The 14,683-nt window shown below is 40.6% G+C and overlaps 1 protein-coding gene across 1 annotated transcript in view; it reads left to right on the forward strand.

The window, feature by feature from the left end:
• myo10l1 (myosin X, like 1) overlaps positions 1–14,683 on the forward strand; it is a 58,507-nt gene that overhangs the window by 36,883 nt on the left and 6,941 nt on the right. Inside the window, 34 exon segments of the mRNA XM_042389222.1 lie at positions 50–174; positions 297–310; positions 439–523; positions 639–745; positions 1,473–1,602; positions 1,691–1,809; positions 1,931–2,077; positions 2,164–2,264; positions 2,819–2,885; positions 3,300–3,392; positions 3,516–3,584; positions 3,681–3,763; positions 4,309–4,411; positions 5,035–5,115; positions 5,240–5,364; positions 5,520–5,637; positions 5,774–5,880; positions 5,973–6,296; positions 6,298–7,303; positions 7,503–7,626; positions 7,804–7,942; positions 9,200–9,304; positions 9,414–9,509; positions 9,615–9,708; positions 10,003–10,058; positions 10,673–10,815; positions 11,258–11,452; positions 11,660–11,817; positions 11,903–12,023; positions 13,047–13,195; positions 13,556–13,704; positions 13,799–14,006; positions 14,240–14,376; positions 14,558–14,681. Of these exon segments, the coding sequence (XP_042245156.1) occupies positions 50–174; positions 297–310; positions 439–523; positions 639–745; positions 1,473–1,602; positions 1,691–1,809; positions 1,931–2,077; positions 2,164–2,264; positions 2,819–2,885; positions 3,300–3,392; positions 3,516–3,584; positions 3,681–3,763; positions 4,309–4,411; positions 5,035–5,115; positions 5,240–5,364; positions 5,520–5,637; positions 5,774–5,880; positions 5,973–6,296; positions 6,298–7,303; positions 7,503–7,626; positions 7,804–7,942; positions 9,200–9,304; positions 9,414–9,509; positions 9,615–9,708; positions 10,003–10,058; positions 10,673–10,815; positions 11,258–11,452; positions 11,660–11,817; positions 11,903–12,023; positions 13,047–13,195; positions 13,556–13,704; positions 13,799–14,006; positions 14,240–14,376; positions 14,558–14,681 (5,002 nt within the window).

Consider the following 14,683-nt stretch of genomic DNA (forward strand, 5'->3'; position numbering starts at 1 on the left):
TAATCTATGTTGCATTCACTAACGGCGGGTTTTTTCTCTCTCTCTGTAGTCCGATTATGGAAGCGTTTGGTAATGCGAAGACTGTTTACAACAATAACTCCAGTCGCTTTGGGAAGTTCATCCAGCTTCACTTCTCTGAGGGTGGCAACATACAGGGAGGCTGCATTGTTGACTGTATCCTTTTTTTTTTAAAATACAAAATAAATTTATAGTATGTGCTATAGAAATATATTCGTGACAGTGATCAGTAACGAGCTGACTCAGTTTGATTGTTTCCTTGACTCTCTACCTTTCAGATTTACTGGAAAAGGTAAACATATCTGGGGCTGCAGCTTGTTCATGTCATGTTTAAATTTATGGATAGTGATTTGTCTGTTTTGCTTTGAGAATCATAATGAAATGCTAATAATGGCTTTGGCTGTATTGATTTTGCTGCAGAACCGAGTTGTACGACAAAACCCCGGAGAACGTAACTACCACATCTTCTACGCACTGCTAGCGGGAGCTAACAAAGAGCAAAAAAGTGAGGAAAAGCAGGGTTTATTTTCAAATATCAACAGTGTCCTTTAGAAATTTTACATTTTCCCATGTTAAGTTACACTATACACCATACTGACATCATGTATTTTCTCGATCAGGCCTCTACTTTCTGGAGGACCCTCCTGAATCTTTCCACTACCTCAGCCAATCAGGATGTCTAAAGGACAAGAGTCTGAATGACAAAGAGCTGTTTAACAGTGTTATGGTCAGTGAGATTGTATTTCCCCTGTTTGCTTTTCGACCATGAAGAATATTCTTCAAGTAGAGTAGGAGTTTTTCAAACATTTCCCAGAGCACCTTTATTAAGGTCTTAAAAAACACATTTCCATACATTCTGTACGGTATGTTTTTACCTCTTAAGGAAGGATATTTCCCTCCTTGTTACCCTGTTCGTCAGCGTCCTAAAGACTAAAGACATATGAACAGATCCCCATGAAATGTAGTGATGGGTGTGGTCAGAAGTGTGCTTTGTTGCACCTTTAACCACACCCAACAGTGATGTCACAGGAGGGTCCTGGAGTCCACCTGTACATCACTGCAGCAAGGTGAGAAATTAAACTACTGGAGGTCAACTTTCAGGGAGTGTAAAGTTACTTTTTATGTATTTTTTTTTTTAACCATAACTATAAAACTATAAGAGAGACTTGATTCCATATTTTAAGGGGATATATTCAGGGTTATAAAAAGATGTGACTGATAGGAATGATGTTGTTGGGTTTTCAGTAATAGTTTGTGCCTAAATAGCTGCTAGAAAAATGTATAGAAATTCCAATAAAAACGTCTGTGAGTTGCTGCACTCAGCCATATTTCCTTAATCCCTTCAGTCTTGAGATATTGAGGTTAAGACCTAACCTTTGTCAGCACATAATTCATAAAAGTTTTTATGCTGTTTGCAGCACCTAATCTTTTTTCCTTTGCTTTACTTTGTGTAGGAGGCGCTGAAGGTGTTAGAGTTTACAGAGGAGGAGATCAGAGACATGTTTAAGCTGCTGTCGGCCGTGTTACAGCTCGGTAACATTGAGTTCATGACCGCAGGAGGAGCCCAGATCACCACCAAGCAAGGTGAGGGAGCAGCTCATGGATAGTTGTAGAAAGTAAAACTTAAATAGATGCATTGCTGGTGTGTGAACCATCTCTGTCATCTTTCCAGTGGTCACCAATGCCAGTGAGCTGCTGGGTCTGGATGTCTTCCAGCTGTCTGAGGTGCTGACTCAGCGCTCTATTATACTTAGAGGAGAGGAAATCTGCTCCCCACTCACTATAGAGCAGGTCAGTATTCACGCATACAGTGTATATATACACACATTAACACACAATCTCTGATCGATCTCTGCCTCTTCTTGACACACTCATCCTAATCGTCCTGTGGGTTTCCCTCTCATTGTCACAGGCTGTGGACTCCCGAGACTCTGTTGCCATGGCGTTATATTCCCAGTGTTTCTCCTGGATCATCCTCAAGATCAATCAGAAGGTCAAAGGGAAGGAAAACTTCAAATCCATCGGCATCCTCGACATCTTTGGCTTCGAGAACTTCGAGGTGAGGTGAACTTTGAGCTGTTTTGCTGGAAGACACACAGACCAGATACTGATCTGTATATAAGATGTATGTCTCTCTACCTCCAGGTGAATCGGTTTGAGCAGTTTAACATCAACTACGCCAACGAGAAACTCCAAGAGTACTTCAACAAGCATATCTTCTCTCTGGAGCAGCTGGAGTACAACAGGTGCACTTTTACATGACTGTGTCTACAGAAACCTGTAAAAGAAATGACTTAGACAGGACAACATAATTAGTTATTTACAGTAGATTACTGACTTAAATATAACAATATAAAATATATAAAATACAGCTTTAAGTGAACAAATAAAAACATTAGGTCCAAACAATATTTTATACACAATATAGTTCTGTAAATGCATTCAAAGAATTAATTTACAACAAAGTGTAGTGTATAATGTTGAATTAAATCCAATTTTCATGTGAAACCCAATATTCTCCACAGGAGTCAGAGAAATGTTGAATGAAAATTAATTTGAAGATACATTAAGCCTGGTCCATTACTGACTTGATGTTCTGGACTGTAACACACACGTTATTACCCACTACATTATACACATTATACACTGTCAAAAATCTGTTTGAAATGGAACTTGTTTTCATTTTCCTGCAATCTTTTTTGGAGATATTCAGGTTGTGTGTGTCAGAGGATCTTTGTGCAATAGTATGAGCGAAGAGAAATACACCAGTTGCATAATAGTCTGGGTTTATGTTCTACAGGGAAGGTGTCCAGTGGGACGCTATAGACTGGATGGACAACGCAGAGTGTCTTGACCTCATAGAGAAGGTAAGAAACTGATGTATCATAACTCATATAATGTACAGTACTTAGAGTTGCAATAAAGAGAGTTAATCCAAGTCTGCCAACTTTATATCGTCTGGGCATCTGGCCAGGAAGTTGAACTGTTGGCCCAGAATTTGCTAATGGCAAAAACAAACAGTTATCATCACTTTGTGATTATAATCACTTTGTGATTATAACTGTAATGAATGGACTTTTCTCACTCTGAGCTGGGTAGAGGTGGGTGAAAATAAAGGTCACTTCCCTGCCAGTTAAAAGCTGCGTTGGATGCCTGCCTCGGATGCTTTCTGGAAACTGATCTAATAACATCGGACTGATGTCTTTGAAAGTGATGCTGATTTCATAAAGTTGATGCAATAACATGATGTGTTTTTTTTTCTCTCTCTCTCTCTCTCTTAGAAACTGGGCTTGTTGGCACTGGTGAATGAGGAAAGTCGATTCCCCAAAGGAACGGACTTTACTCTGCTGGAGAAGCTGCACAGCAGACACTCGGTGAGTTATTTACACATTTGTTGGTGCACCTCATACATTATTCAGAAAGTGTTCAGCTGCTCTTTGACTGTTAAACGTCACATGATATTTTATTTTCTGTTTTTCTTTTCCCGTTTGCTGCAGACAAATCCTTACTATGTCAAGCCCAGACTTGCTGACCATCAGTTTGGTATCAAACATTATGCTGGAGAGGTGAGTTGTGTATAACTGAGCCTCTTTATAGCAACATGCTGTATATGGTAGACTGTTTCAGGGGAGTTTTATGTCGAGCTTGTCTGTCTCTGTCAGGTCCTGTATGATGTCAGAGGGATCCTGGAGAAGAACAGAGACACTTTCAGAGATGATATCCTAAACATGCTCAAAGACAGCAGGTAGGACATTTCCTCAGAAACCTGGTAATTATGATGAATTGGCTGAGTTAATAATGAACTGGAGTTGTAGTTAATCCTGCAGTTATATATCATTCAAAGACAAAACAGCTTTGGAGGGTAAATCTATTTGAACTCAGTTTACTTATTTTTTGTGTGCTGACGTATGAATCATTGATGCCAACAGATTTATAGTAAATAAAACAATTGCTAGTATCACATGTTCATTTTGTCAGGTGAAAGTCGTGTATATCCAAAATATTAACTTTTCATGGCGTGAAAAACAACTTTGCTTTATGAAAATGTCTTTTACGTTGTCTGATGGGCTTTGAAAAGAGAGCATAACATGTCAAGATAATGGAAGATCAAAGATTTTAACCTTACAGCAACATTATGTGAGTTGTTTGAGATTGTGACGTTATGTTGCTGAAAATATGGGTGATTTATGTTCTCGTTTCTGAGTTTGTTGTCTTGATCATCGCCTGTTTCCTCCAGTGACATCACTTAAATGTAGGTTTGTAATCCACTATGTCTCTGTTGCCTCCCAGACTGGACTTCATCTATGACTTGTTTGAGAAGGTTGGCAGCAGGAACAACGAGGAGAAGATGGGAACAGCCAGACGCAAACCTACAGTGAGCTCCCAGTTCAGGGTGAGTGATGCATACAGTTTACACACATATGCGCTGATATTTTAATAGGGAAAGTAAATAAAAATTATTAGATAACCAACATAACAAGCATCTCATAACAAGAGATCAGAGCCCCACGGAATGAAAGAATAGTGATGTATAAAAAGTGCTGCAACAAATGATTACTTTCATTGTCAATTATTCTGTCAGTTATTTTGACAATTAGTAGATTGTCCAGTTTTAAAAAGGTCTGAAATTAGTGAAAAATGACTTCATTTTCTTCAAATTAACTTTTTTTGTTTGAATGACAGTCCAAAGCCCAATGACATTAAATTGACAGTATGATGTAAAACAGACAAAAGCAGGAATTTTGCACATTTTGAGAGACTGGAATGAGTGAATATTTGCATTTTACCTTAATTAATGACTTAAATGATTACTCAATTATCAAATATGTTGGTGATTAATTTTCTGTGGATCAACTAATCAATTCATTGACTAGCTAAAGATGAACATTTCTAACAGACTACTTTACAAGTGCTTGTCTTTCTTACCTGTAACGAGTGAAGTAAAAATTAATTTTGTTCACTGCTATATGAAAGAAAAAGGATTGCAATTTCTATTTTCTTTCTCTGTCTCTTCAGGACTCCCTCCATGCTCTCATGGCCACTCTGAGTGTATCCAACCCTTTCTTCATCCGCTGCATTAAGCCCAACATGGAAAAGGTCAGCCTGTTTCTGTCTCACACCTCCATCAGTTCTCACATTAATACTCTCTTAGAACATGATTGCTTGTATCCGATAAGGTATCAGTTTAATCTCAAGCCAACTTCCCTTATTTTATTCGTAGAATCCAAATAAATTTGACCCGGAGGTTGTCCTGAACCAGCTGAGGTATTCTGGGATGTTGGAGACTGTCAAGATCCGTCGTGCAGGGTTCCCTGTCCGCAGAACTTTTAAAGACTTCTTCTTGCGGTTTGTATCTCTGTTGTTTGTGTGTTTTTGTGCAAGTGTCTTTAAATTGATCTCCTTGTGAGATATTGAATGTTGTTTTTCCTTGGTTGAACTATTTCTGAGATCTGTCTTTTGTTGTCTCTCGCACTCTGTCTCCTCTGTTTCCTACCTGCCAGGTACAAGATCATCCACAAAGCGAAAGTGACCACAGCAGGGGATGATAAGAAGAGGAGTACAGATCTTCTAACCAAATATGACAAAACCAAGAAAGAATGGCAGTTAGGCAAAACCAAGGTAAGATTTAGCAGACTCTAAAATAATTTTGGTCATTACCTACACCTGCCAGTAAAGATTCACAATCAAAATCTTGAGGGGTCATCTGTACAGTATAATGACGTTTTTCTGCTAATCCTTCACCTTTGTTCTGTAGGTGTTTATGAAAGAGTCTCTGGAGCAGCGTTTAGAGAAGGACAGGGATGAAATCCGACGCCAAGCTGCCATGATAATCCGAGCTCACTTGCTCACTTTCTCTGCAAGGTAAAACCCTTGAAATTGTAGGAATTCAACAGAAGGTCCTACCTCAGTGAAACCCACAATTTTTTTCATTCCTGTTCCGGTTTTGTCCACAGGAAGCACTTTAAGCGCGTACGTGCCAGTGTCATCACCATCCAGAGACACTTACGGGGACACAGCCAACGCAAACGGTACCAGAAGCAATGCAAAGCAGCGCTAGTGCTGCAGAAACACAGGCGTGGTCAGGTGGCGCGCACCAGAGCTCGGAAACTCAAAGAGGAGAGGAGGAAGACGAGGGAGGAAGAGCAGAAGAAGAAGGAGGAGGAAGAGAAGAAAATGGCAGGAGAAGGGGAGCAGGAAGAAGTGAATGAAAAAGAAAAAGCTGAGCAAAAAGAGAAATCCTCGGAGGCAAGTGCTGCACAAAGTAATCAGTATGAAGATGTATCTGCTCACACATAAATTTTCTTTGTTTCCACAGACTCTCCAGGGACAAAATAGCAAATATAGAACGAATGTTTCAGCAGTATTTGTTGCTGAATATGTCCTTTCTCTGCCCCTCTAGGAAGAGGCTCGCCAGATGGAGGAGATCCTACAGTTGGAGCGAGAGATAGAGCGCTTGCAGAAGAAGAGAGAGGACGAGGTGTCGCAGCTGTGTGAGTCTTCCAAACAGGAGCTCCAGCTTCGCAGGGACGCTGAGCTCAAGCGGATGAAGAAGGAAGCGTCCCGCAAGGCCACAGAGCTCATCGACCTCCTGAACTTCGGAGGCGTGGATCCTTCACTGGGAGCGGTCGGGGCTAAGGCTGCTGCAGAGGTGAAACCCCCGAAAGCTGCAAGTGCCAGCACAAGTGCATCCAAAGAGGAAGAGGTAGACGAGGGCTTCCATGCTGAAGAGGAGTGCATCCCTCTCCCTGACTTCCCCCCTCCTGCTGAGACGGACCAGCCTATGGACCAGGAAATATTTGCTCAGCTCCCGCCTCCCCCACCTGCTTTTGCAGAGGGAACAGTGCCTCCTGCACCACCTCCTCCACCTCCCTTGCCCGCAGATGGCGTGCCTGTCGCAGGCATGCCTCCTCCTCCTCCTCCTCCTCCTCTCCCTCCACCTGGAGATGGCTCTGCTGTCCCTCCACCTCCTCCTCTTCTACCACCTCCACCTCCCCCAGGAGAGGGGATGGAGGGGGAGAAGAAAGATGGAGCCAAGGTGGAGCCGGAGAGAAAGGTGAGCATGGTGGAGAGCCTGGTGGATGGAGAGGAGCCGATCTACAGCATGCCAGCAGACACCGAGTCAGATTACGACCAGGAGGAGGAGGAGGGGTCGGTCAACGCTGGAGATGACAGCTCCGTATCCGGGAGCAACCGCGGGAGCACTGCCGTGGCAGATGAGGAGCACCCGAGGAAGTCCACCTGCACCAACGCCAGCATCGAGTCCTACAGAGGCAGCTCTGACTCTGTGAGGACACACACTTACACGCATCCTCACACGCGTGCACGCAGACATGTATGCGCAGCTTTACAGTGAACATTTTCTCAGCACTGTGATAAACTGACTGTGTAATATACTTTAATGTTCATTTATATGATTTAACTGCCGTGTTCATTTGTTTTTATATAAAAAAGTAATTGATTTATGTTTTTGTCTGCTGTTTCAGTATGCAGACAGTGATGATGAACATGATGGTATGATGGACACTGATGAAGAGGTGACGAATGGCAGAGTGACTCTGCTTAATGGAAATGGACCGCCATATTTCCATGGTTACCTCTACATGAAGGGTGAGTTTAGATGTCGTCTTAGTGTCAACACTTTTTGGTTTTAACATGGGGAAAAAACTTCATTTTGTATAACTGTACCATCATGGCTGTCTCATCCTGAAGTTAAACCATCTCCAGCTTTTTAATTTTACATGTAATGTCTATTCATGAATGTAAATTTATCCTCTGCTCCTTCAGCTGGTCTGATGATCCCATGGAGGAGGCGTTGGTGTGTGCTAAAAGACGAAACCTTCATGTGGTTCCGGTCCAAACAAGAGTCTCTCAAGTCTGGCTGGCTCTATAAGAAAGGAGGAGGACTCTCGACTCTCTCACGCAGGTTGTTGTAGTTATCACTGAGTGTAGCCTGCATGCGTATTAAATGAAAATCTCCAAAACCAATTTAGGAAATGTTCATTGAAAGATTATGAAGTTGTCCACAGAGCCATAAAATCCTAAAAACCTTCAAAATCCTTTAAAAAGTCATTGGATAGAGTGCAAAACCCGCAGTTATCTAACTAAAAGCACTGCTGCTTTTCTAAACCCTTTAGACAGTTTAGACAACAATAATGTGATACATAGCATTAACAGTTTGACTAGTAGTTGCATGCAGCTTGAAGGGCACAGGTTTGATTTGTGTGCATGAACATGTTCATTTTCTCTGAGAGTTGTTAAACAAGGTTGTGTGTGCTGTAGAAGTATTTTGGCCATTTGTCTAACTTGATGCTTTGAACCTTCTGCAGAGCCGGAAATCTACAATCTCCTGCTCAAGCTGATGTACTGTGATATTACTGATATTTGACTTTCAAGTACAAGCTAATCTGTTTCAGGTTTACAGAAATTATAAAACAAAGTGCATAAAAAGCCAGATTACTCTTTATTCAGAAAGGTATTAAAAGAGAACTCCTCTGATTTAGTGTTGTCGGACTCACAATGGACAGTTCTAAAAAAAAATTCTAAAAAAAAGAACCAGAGATATCGTCTTTTATTCCATGCATTCTTCTTCCTTGTCAAAACCTGGTGCCTACATTACCCACAGTGCAACTTGTCTTGATTCACGCAACTTTACTGATTGGGATGTGTTGTGCTTGGGGCTAATGAAGCCTTGAGCCGCTACCTTCAATCAGAGATTAGGAGCTGGCTATAGAGGTCTGGTAAACCTCACTTCTTTCTGATCTCACACCTCCAGATTTTTAAACTTGTACTTCTGAACCCCAACTGATGCTGCCTCAAGTTACACATGAGGAAATTTATTAGACTACCTCTGGAAGCTTCATACAACTTTTCACATATTCAGTAGTGCTCCGCAAGACCTATAAACAGACTCTGATTTGTAAAATCTGTGGAGTTTCCCTTTAAAAAAAAGTACAGAAAAAAAGCTTGTCAATGACACCAACAGGGATCATGTGACTGGTTACTACCACCCATGGTTATATCTGTGCACTGGACAATATATCAGACACAAATAAGCTATTTTGAATGCTTATGAGAATTAAATATAACAATATAAGAGCCTATATCATTTAGAAATCCCCCTCATATTGTAGACAGTGGATTATCTTGGCCTTTATTCTCATGATGTCTCTTTCTACTTCAGAAACTGGAAGATGCGCTGGTTCGTGCTGAGGGACAGCAAGCTGATGTACTACGATAATGATAGTGAGGAGAAGCTGAAGGGAACTATCGACATCCGGGCCGCCAAGTAAGATTCCAAGATGCTCCAGCACTAGAAAACACACACACACAATCGCTTATTCACAGTTTCTCTGTTTTCTAGACAACATTTCTCAGACATATTTGTGTATGTACAGGGAGATAGTGGATAATCATGAAAAGGAGAATGCTCTGAACATCGTGACAGACGAGAGGACCTATCAGGTGTTCGCTGAGTCGCCAGAGGATGCAAGGTGTGAAGGAGCCTCAAGTTTAACGTAGAAAACAGCAACTTGTTAATATTTGTATCCAAGTAGAAAGATATTCTTATTATTGATGACACCTCTGTCTCTGTTTAGCGGGTGGTTTAATGTGCTCAGTAAAGTGCGAGTGTGTACTCCTGAGCAGCTGCTGGAGATGTCCCATGAACAGGCCAACCCAAAGAACGCTGTGGTTAGTTTCTAAAAACATGATACCAGTAACTTTCTATGTGTTAAAGTTATTCTTCTGTCCTTTTCCATTAATTTAAATTCTAGATCTAACACAATATGCATGTAAGAAAGCATATTTTCTGGCTTTTACTATACACAATGTACAGTTTATTAGAAACAATATACATAACCATGCAAAAAGTTAAACGTTAGATCTCCTAATAATCACTGATATGTCACCATAGAAGCAAAAATGCAACATTACAGTCATTTCTGTTTTAAATTGTTCGCTTCTCCTTCTCCTTTCCATCTTCAGGGAACTCTTGACGTGGGGCTGATTGACTCTGTTTGTGCCTCTGACAACCCTGATCGGTAAGTTGGATCAACCATAAAAAAGACACAAACCCTGATTCACGTCAATCAGTCAATCAGTTATCTTATTTGTCCCCAAGGAGCAATTGGTTGTGCAGCAGTGTAACAAAACATCAATAAATACAAATAAAGAAGAGTACACAAATTAAAACCATTTAAAATGGTTTTAATATAAATATATAAATTATGTAAAATGTATTACGTAAGATTTGAGTCCTTAGTAGGTTTGTGTGCTCAAGTCACCTTTTCCTCGCAGTTGTTGAGTCCCCTTTGCATCTGTGGCACCATTTCTGTTGTTTGATTGGATATTTTTGAAATCCCCTGAATTTGACAGCAGAACGAAGCAATTCTACTGTTTTTTTAAGCATGTATGAAAAAAATATATATTGCAGAGGCAATTTGTCCACTGAAAATAGCATCAATAGACCATCATTCAATGCAGCTACAGTTTTCATCCCTATAATCAATCAATTTGCAAAGTATTTCTTAATAAATTTGAACAAATGACACAGAACGGAACATTTCTATACATTTTATTTACACAACCTAAAGAATCTCTTGAGTATCTGGAGGTGGATCATTTCATTTAAAAGTCTCTCACTTGACCTTTGCAGGCCAAACTCTTTTGTCATCATTACGGCCAACCGTGTGATCCACTGCAACAGTGACACACCGGAGGAGATGCATCACTGGATCAGTCTTTTGCAGAAACCCAAAGGGGACGCCAGGATCGATGGGCAGGAGTTCCTTGTCAGAGGTGAGAACTTCATTTCATCACTTTTTATAAATTCTTGGAACGTTGTAAGTCACGTAATATAGGCTTACTTTTAAATGGTTTTAATTGGTATTTAAAATGTGTCAAATTAAATTGGGTTTACAGGATATAAAGCTTAACATTGAAAATATTTGTGACAAAATAGGAAATATGAGGTTAAACGTATGTACAAAATATGATTTTTTTCAGAAACCATTTTATAATTTTGTTGTCTCCGTTATGTTTGCAAGTAAGATCTTATCTTGTAACAGATTTCAGTAACATTTTGGTAAAATATAATGTGTTATCAGTCATTTAGACATGGAACAGTGAAACAACGATATCTCAATTTGAAAATACGAGGCAATATATATTCCTCTAATATTTCTTCCTTTTCTTTCCGCCTCTTTCCCTCCATCTCTCTTCCCGTCTCATCATCTTTCAGGCTGGCTGCAAAAGGAGATGAAGACGAATACTAAGAGCACCTCCCTGAAGCTGAAGAAGCGCTGGTTTGTTTTGACCCACAACTCCCTGGATTACTACAAGAGCTCAGAGCGTAACTCCTCCAAGATGGGAACTCTGGTCCTTAACTCCCTCTGTTCCATCATTCAGCCGGATGAACGCGTACACAGAGAGACAGGTGAGAGAAGAGAAGGGGCGGGAAAAGGCAGAAAGGGCAGGTTTAATTAGGGATTAGATGTAGTGAGAGGATTCTCGTTTTACAATTATAGACATGAGAAATGTACTAGTAACCAGAGAATTATTGTACTGTCGAACTTAATTATTCCCTCAGTTGAAATATTTTTTATTTAATTTTAATAATGCTGATCGAGTCCTGATTTTACAGGCTACTGGAACATCATAGTGTACGGAAGGAAGCATTCCTACCGCCTCTATACCAAGATGCTGAATGAGGCCATGAGGTGGACAGCCGCCATACAGGGAGTCATTGACAGCAAGACCCCCATTGAAACTCCAACTCTGCAGCTCATTAGAGACATCAAGGTAAAGCACACACACAAACACACACACACACATAGCAAGTGAACACAAGATTTTAAAATTTTTAAAAGAAAATGTGTCCTTGCAGGAGAACAGCGTGAACCCAGACATAGTGGAGCAGATGTACAGGAGGAACCCCATCCTCAGATACACTCAGCATCCTCTGCACTCCCCTCTACTACCACTCCCTTATGGAGAGGTGACCAGCCGTGAGTAAAACACCAAACTCAGCAACCCACATCCTGAAAACAACTTTTATGTTTTCCTCAGTGTCTTCCTTGTCTTCTTCTTCTCATACAAATTATGTGCATTAAAAATCTTCTGTGCATCCGTGTGACTTCCCTCTGCAGGACAAAACTGAAGCTTTCACTTAAATTGTTGCCTGTAGACAAAAAAAGGCAATTGTGTTGCAAAATTCACTATTCCAATGATTTGATAACTTTTGCTTTGGCCAGTAAAAAGATTAAGACGAAGATGAAGTCACACTGACAGATAGATCATGTGACTGAATATAAGTTTTCCATGGGGAAACAGTGGAAAAAAGTGAAAACAATAAGAGAATTTAATATGCTCATTATGTGCACGAATACAGACACTAAATTGCATGAAGAACACAGAAAGGGCTTGGATCAGCAATGCATTTTTACACTTGGCGTTCTTCACCAGGCAGCACTGTTAGATTTATGCTCATGTATCTCTAGAAATAGAGAAAATGCAAGAAATGATGTGTACAAAACAATAATGGGATGCTCACATTATTGATACAGAGTATTTGACATGTTGCCTTTAAGCTTAGTGACATATTAAACACAAGGACAATATACAATACACTCATGTAAGGGGTAGAACATGTTAAAAAACATATAGTCTGAAAATATGTCCAAAAAAGGTGATAAGACATAATATACATAACTATATTTGCACATGTATTACAAGAGGAGTTTAAATGAGACAAGTTCTAATTCCTCATTAAGCCCAAGGGGAGACACTGTTCCCAGCCTGAGTATCCATCTTGCCTCCGTTTGTAAGTGGTGATGTGTTCTTCGTGCCATTTAGTGCCTTTATTTGTGCACATAATGAACTTGACTTTTTAACAGTCCTTTGATGTCATTGCTGCTACTGCTGTCATGTATGGTATTATTAATAAGTTGCAATTATATTTTTTCTTCTTTGCTGAACATTTCTCATATCTTTGTTCATCTTTCTTTTCTTTTCTTTCTATCGGTGTGTAGTACACAGGCAGCAGGGTTACGCCAGTCTGCAGGATGAGGCAGTGCGAGTTTTCAACTCACTGCAGGAGATGGAGACGCTGGCAGACACGGTGCCCATCATTCAGGGCATCCTGCAGACCTGCCAGGACCTGCGCCCTCTCAGGGATGAGGTACTTTGTTACTTCTCAAGGAAACTTGCTGCATTGATCCCAACAACAACAACATCTGCCCTATGTTTATATGGTATTACAACAGAATTTAAATTAAATAGAGAATACACAGCGGTGTGTAATAGCCTCAAAGAGCCTCAAAAATAGGTTGTTTATAGTTTAAGTTCTTATAGAAAAAATAGGAAAAACAACACTCTGCAACACTTCCACCTGCCAATTTAATGCACTTTGTTAGAAGTTGTGCCTCAGTGCTTTTTCCACCACAACATTCAGTGTAATGAACATAATGATCGGATGTATTTGCAGAGGTTTTGACACACTTGGTTGCTGCTAAACGTTGATCAATATTTTGTTTTTCAGGTATATTGTCAAGTGATCAAGCAGACCAATCATGTGCCTCAGCCGAACAGCCCAGCCAATCGGGCACACTGGCACCTGCTCACCTGCATGAGCTGCACCTTCCTACCTAGTCGAGCCATTCTCAGATACCTCCGATTCCACCTCAAGAGGTGTGTGTGTGTGTCCTCAGCATGAAGCAAGCCTCTTTGATACATTATCCATCAAATAAATGAATATTAAATGTGTGATGCGTGTTTGTGTCAGGGTACGTGAGCGTTATCCCGGCACGGAAATCGAGCGCTACGCCAGTTTCATCGGGGAATCCCTGAAGAAGACCAAGACTCGTGAGTTTGTTCCCTCACAGGAGGAGATTGCCGCCCTGCTGGTGAGACAGGAGATGAGCACCACCGTCTACTGCCACGGAGGAGGCTCCTGCAAGATCTCCATCAATTCACACACCACAGCTGGAGAGGTGCACATGAACACTCATGCACACACGCATATACTGACAATCTCAGAAGGATGTTTTTCAGACACTTTGAAGGACACACATGAACAATACTGGCAATAGCAACTAGATTTGTCACTGGTTTCTTGTAATTTTCGTTACAATACTGATTTTTTTTCTCTCTTCAATTCATTCAAATGAATGAATTGCATCTGTACTGTTACAAACTAGTCAATGTTTTCATGTTGCTGCTGCAGGTTGTGGAGAAGCTGATCAGAGGTTTGGCCATGGAGGAAAGCAAGAACCTGTTCTCTCTGTTTGAACACAACTCCTTCACAGACCGAGCTTTGGAAAGCAGAGTGATTGTTGCAGATGTACTGGCCAAGTTTGAAAGGTATCTCATTTTCTACAAGTTTAAGTTTTTCAGATGTACAGATTTTACAGACAAAAATCTAAGAGGTCTTAAGTTTAAATGGTTAAATACTGATTTAGTTTTGTTATTAACAGCATATTGGGTCTGTTTTTATGTGTGTTTATGTGCTTGGAAACTGAGTCTACTGTATATATTCTTCCAGACTGGCAGGCAGTGAAGAAGAGGAGGAAGAAGGAGAATGGAAACTCTATTTCAAGCTCTACTGCTTCTTGGATGTGGAGAGCATGCCGAAAGAAGGAGTGGAGTTTGCTTTCATGTTTGAGCAGGT

This window comes from Thunnus maccoyii, chromosome 16 (genome assembly GCF_910596095.1).
Source record: "Thunnus maccoyii chromosome 16, fThuMac1.1, whole genome shotgun sequence".
NCBI lineage: Eukaryota > Metazoa > Chordata > Actinopteri > Scombriformes > Scombridae > Thunnus > Thunnus maccoyii.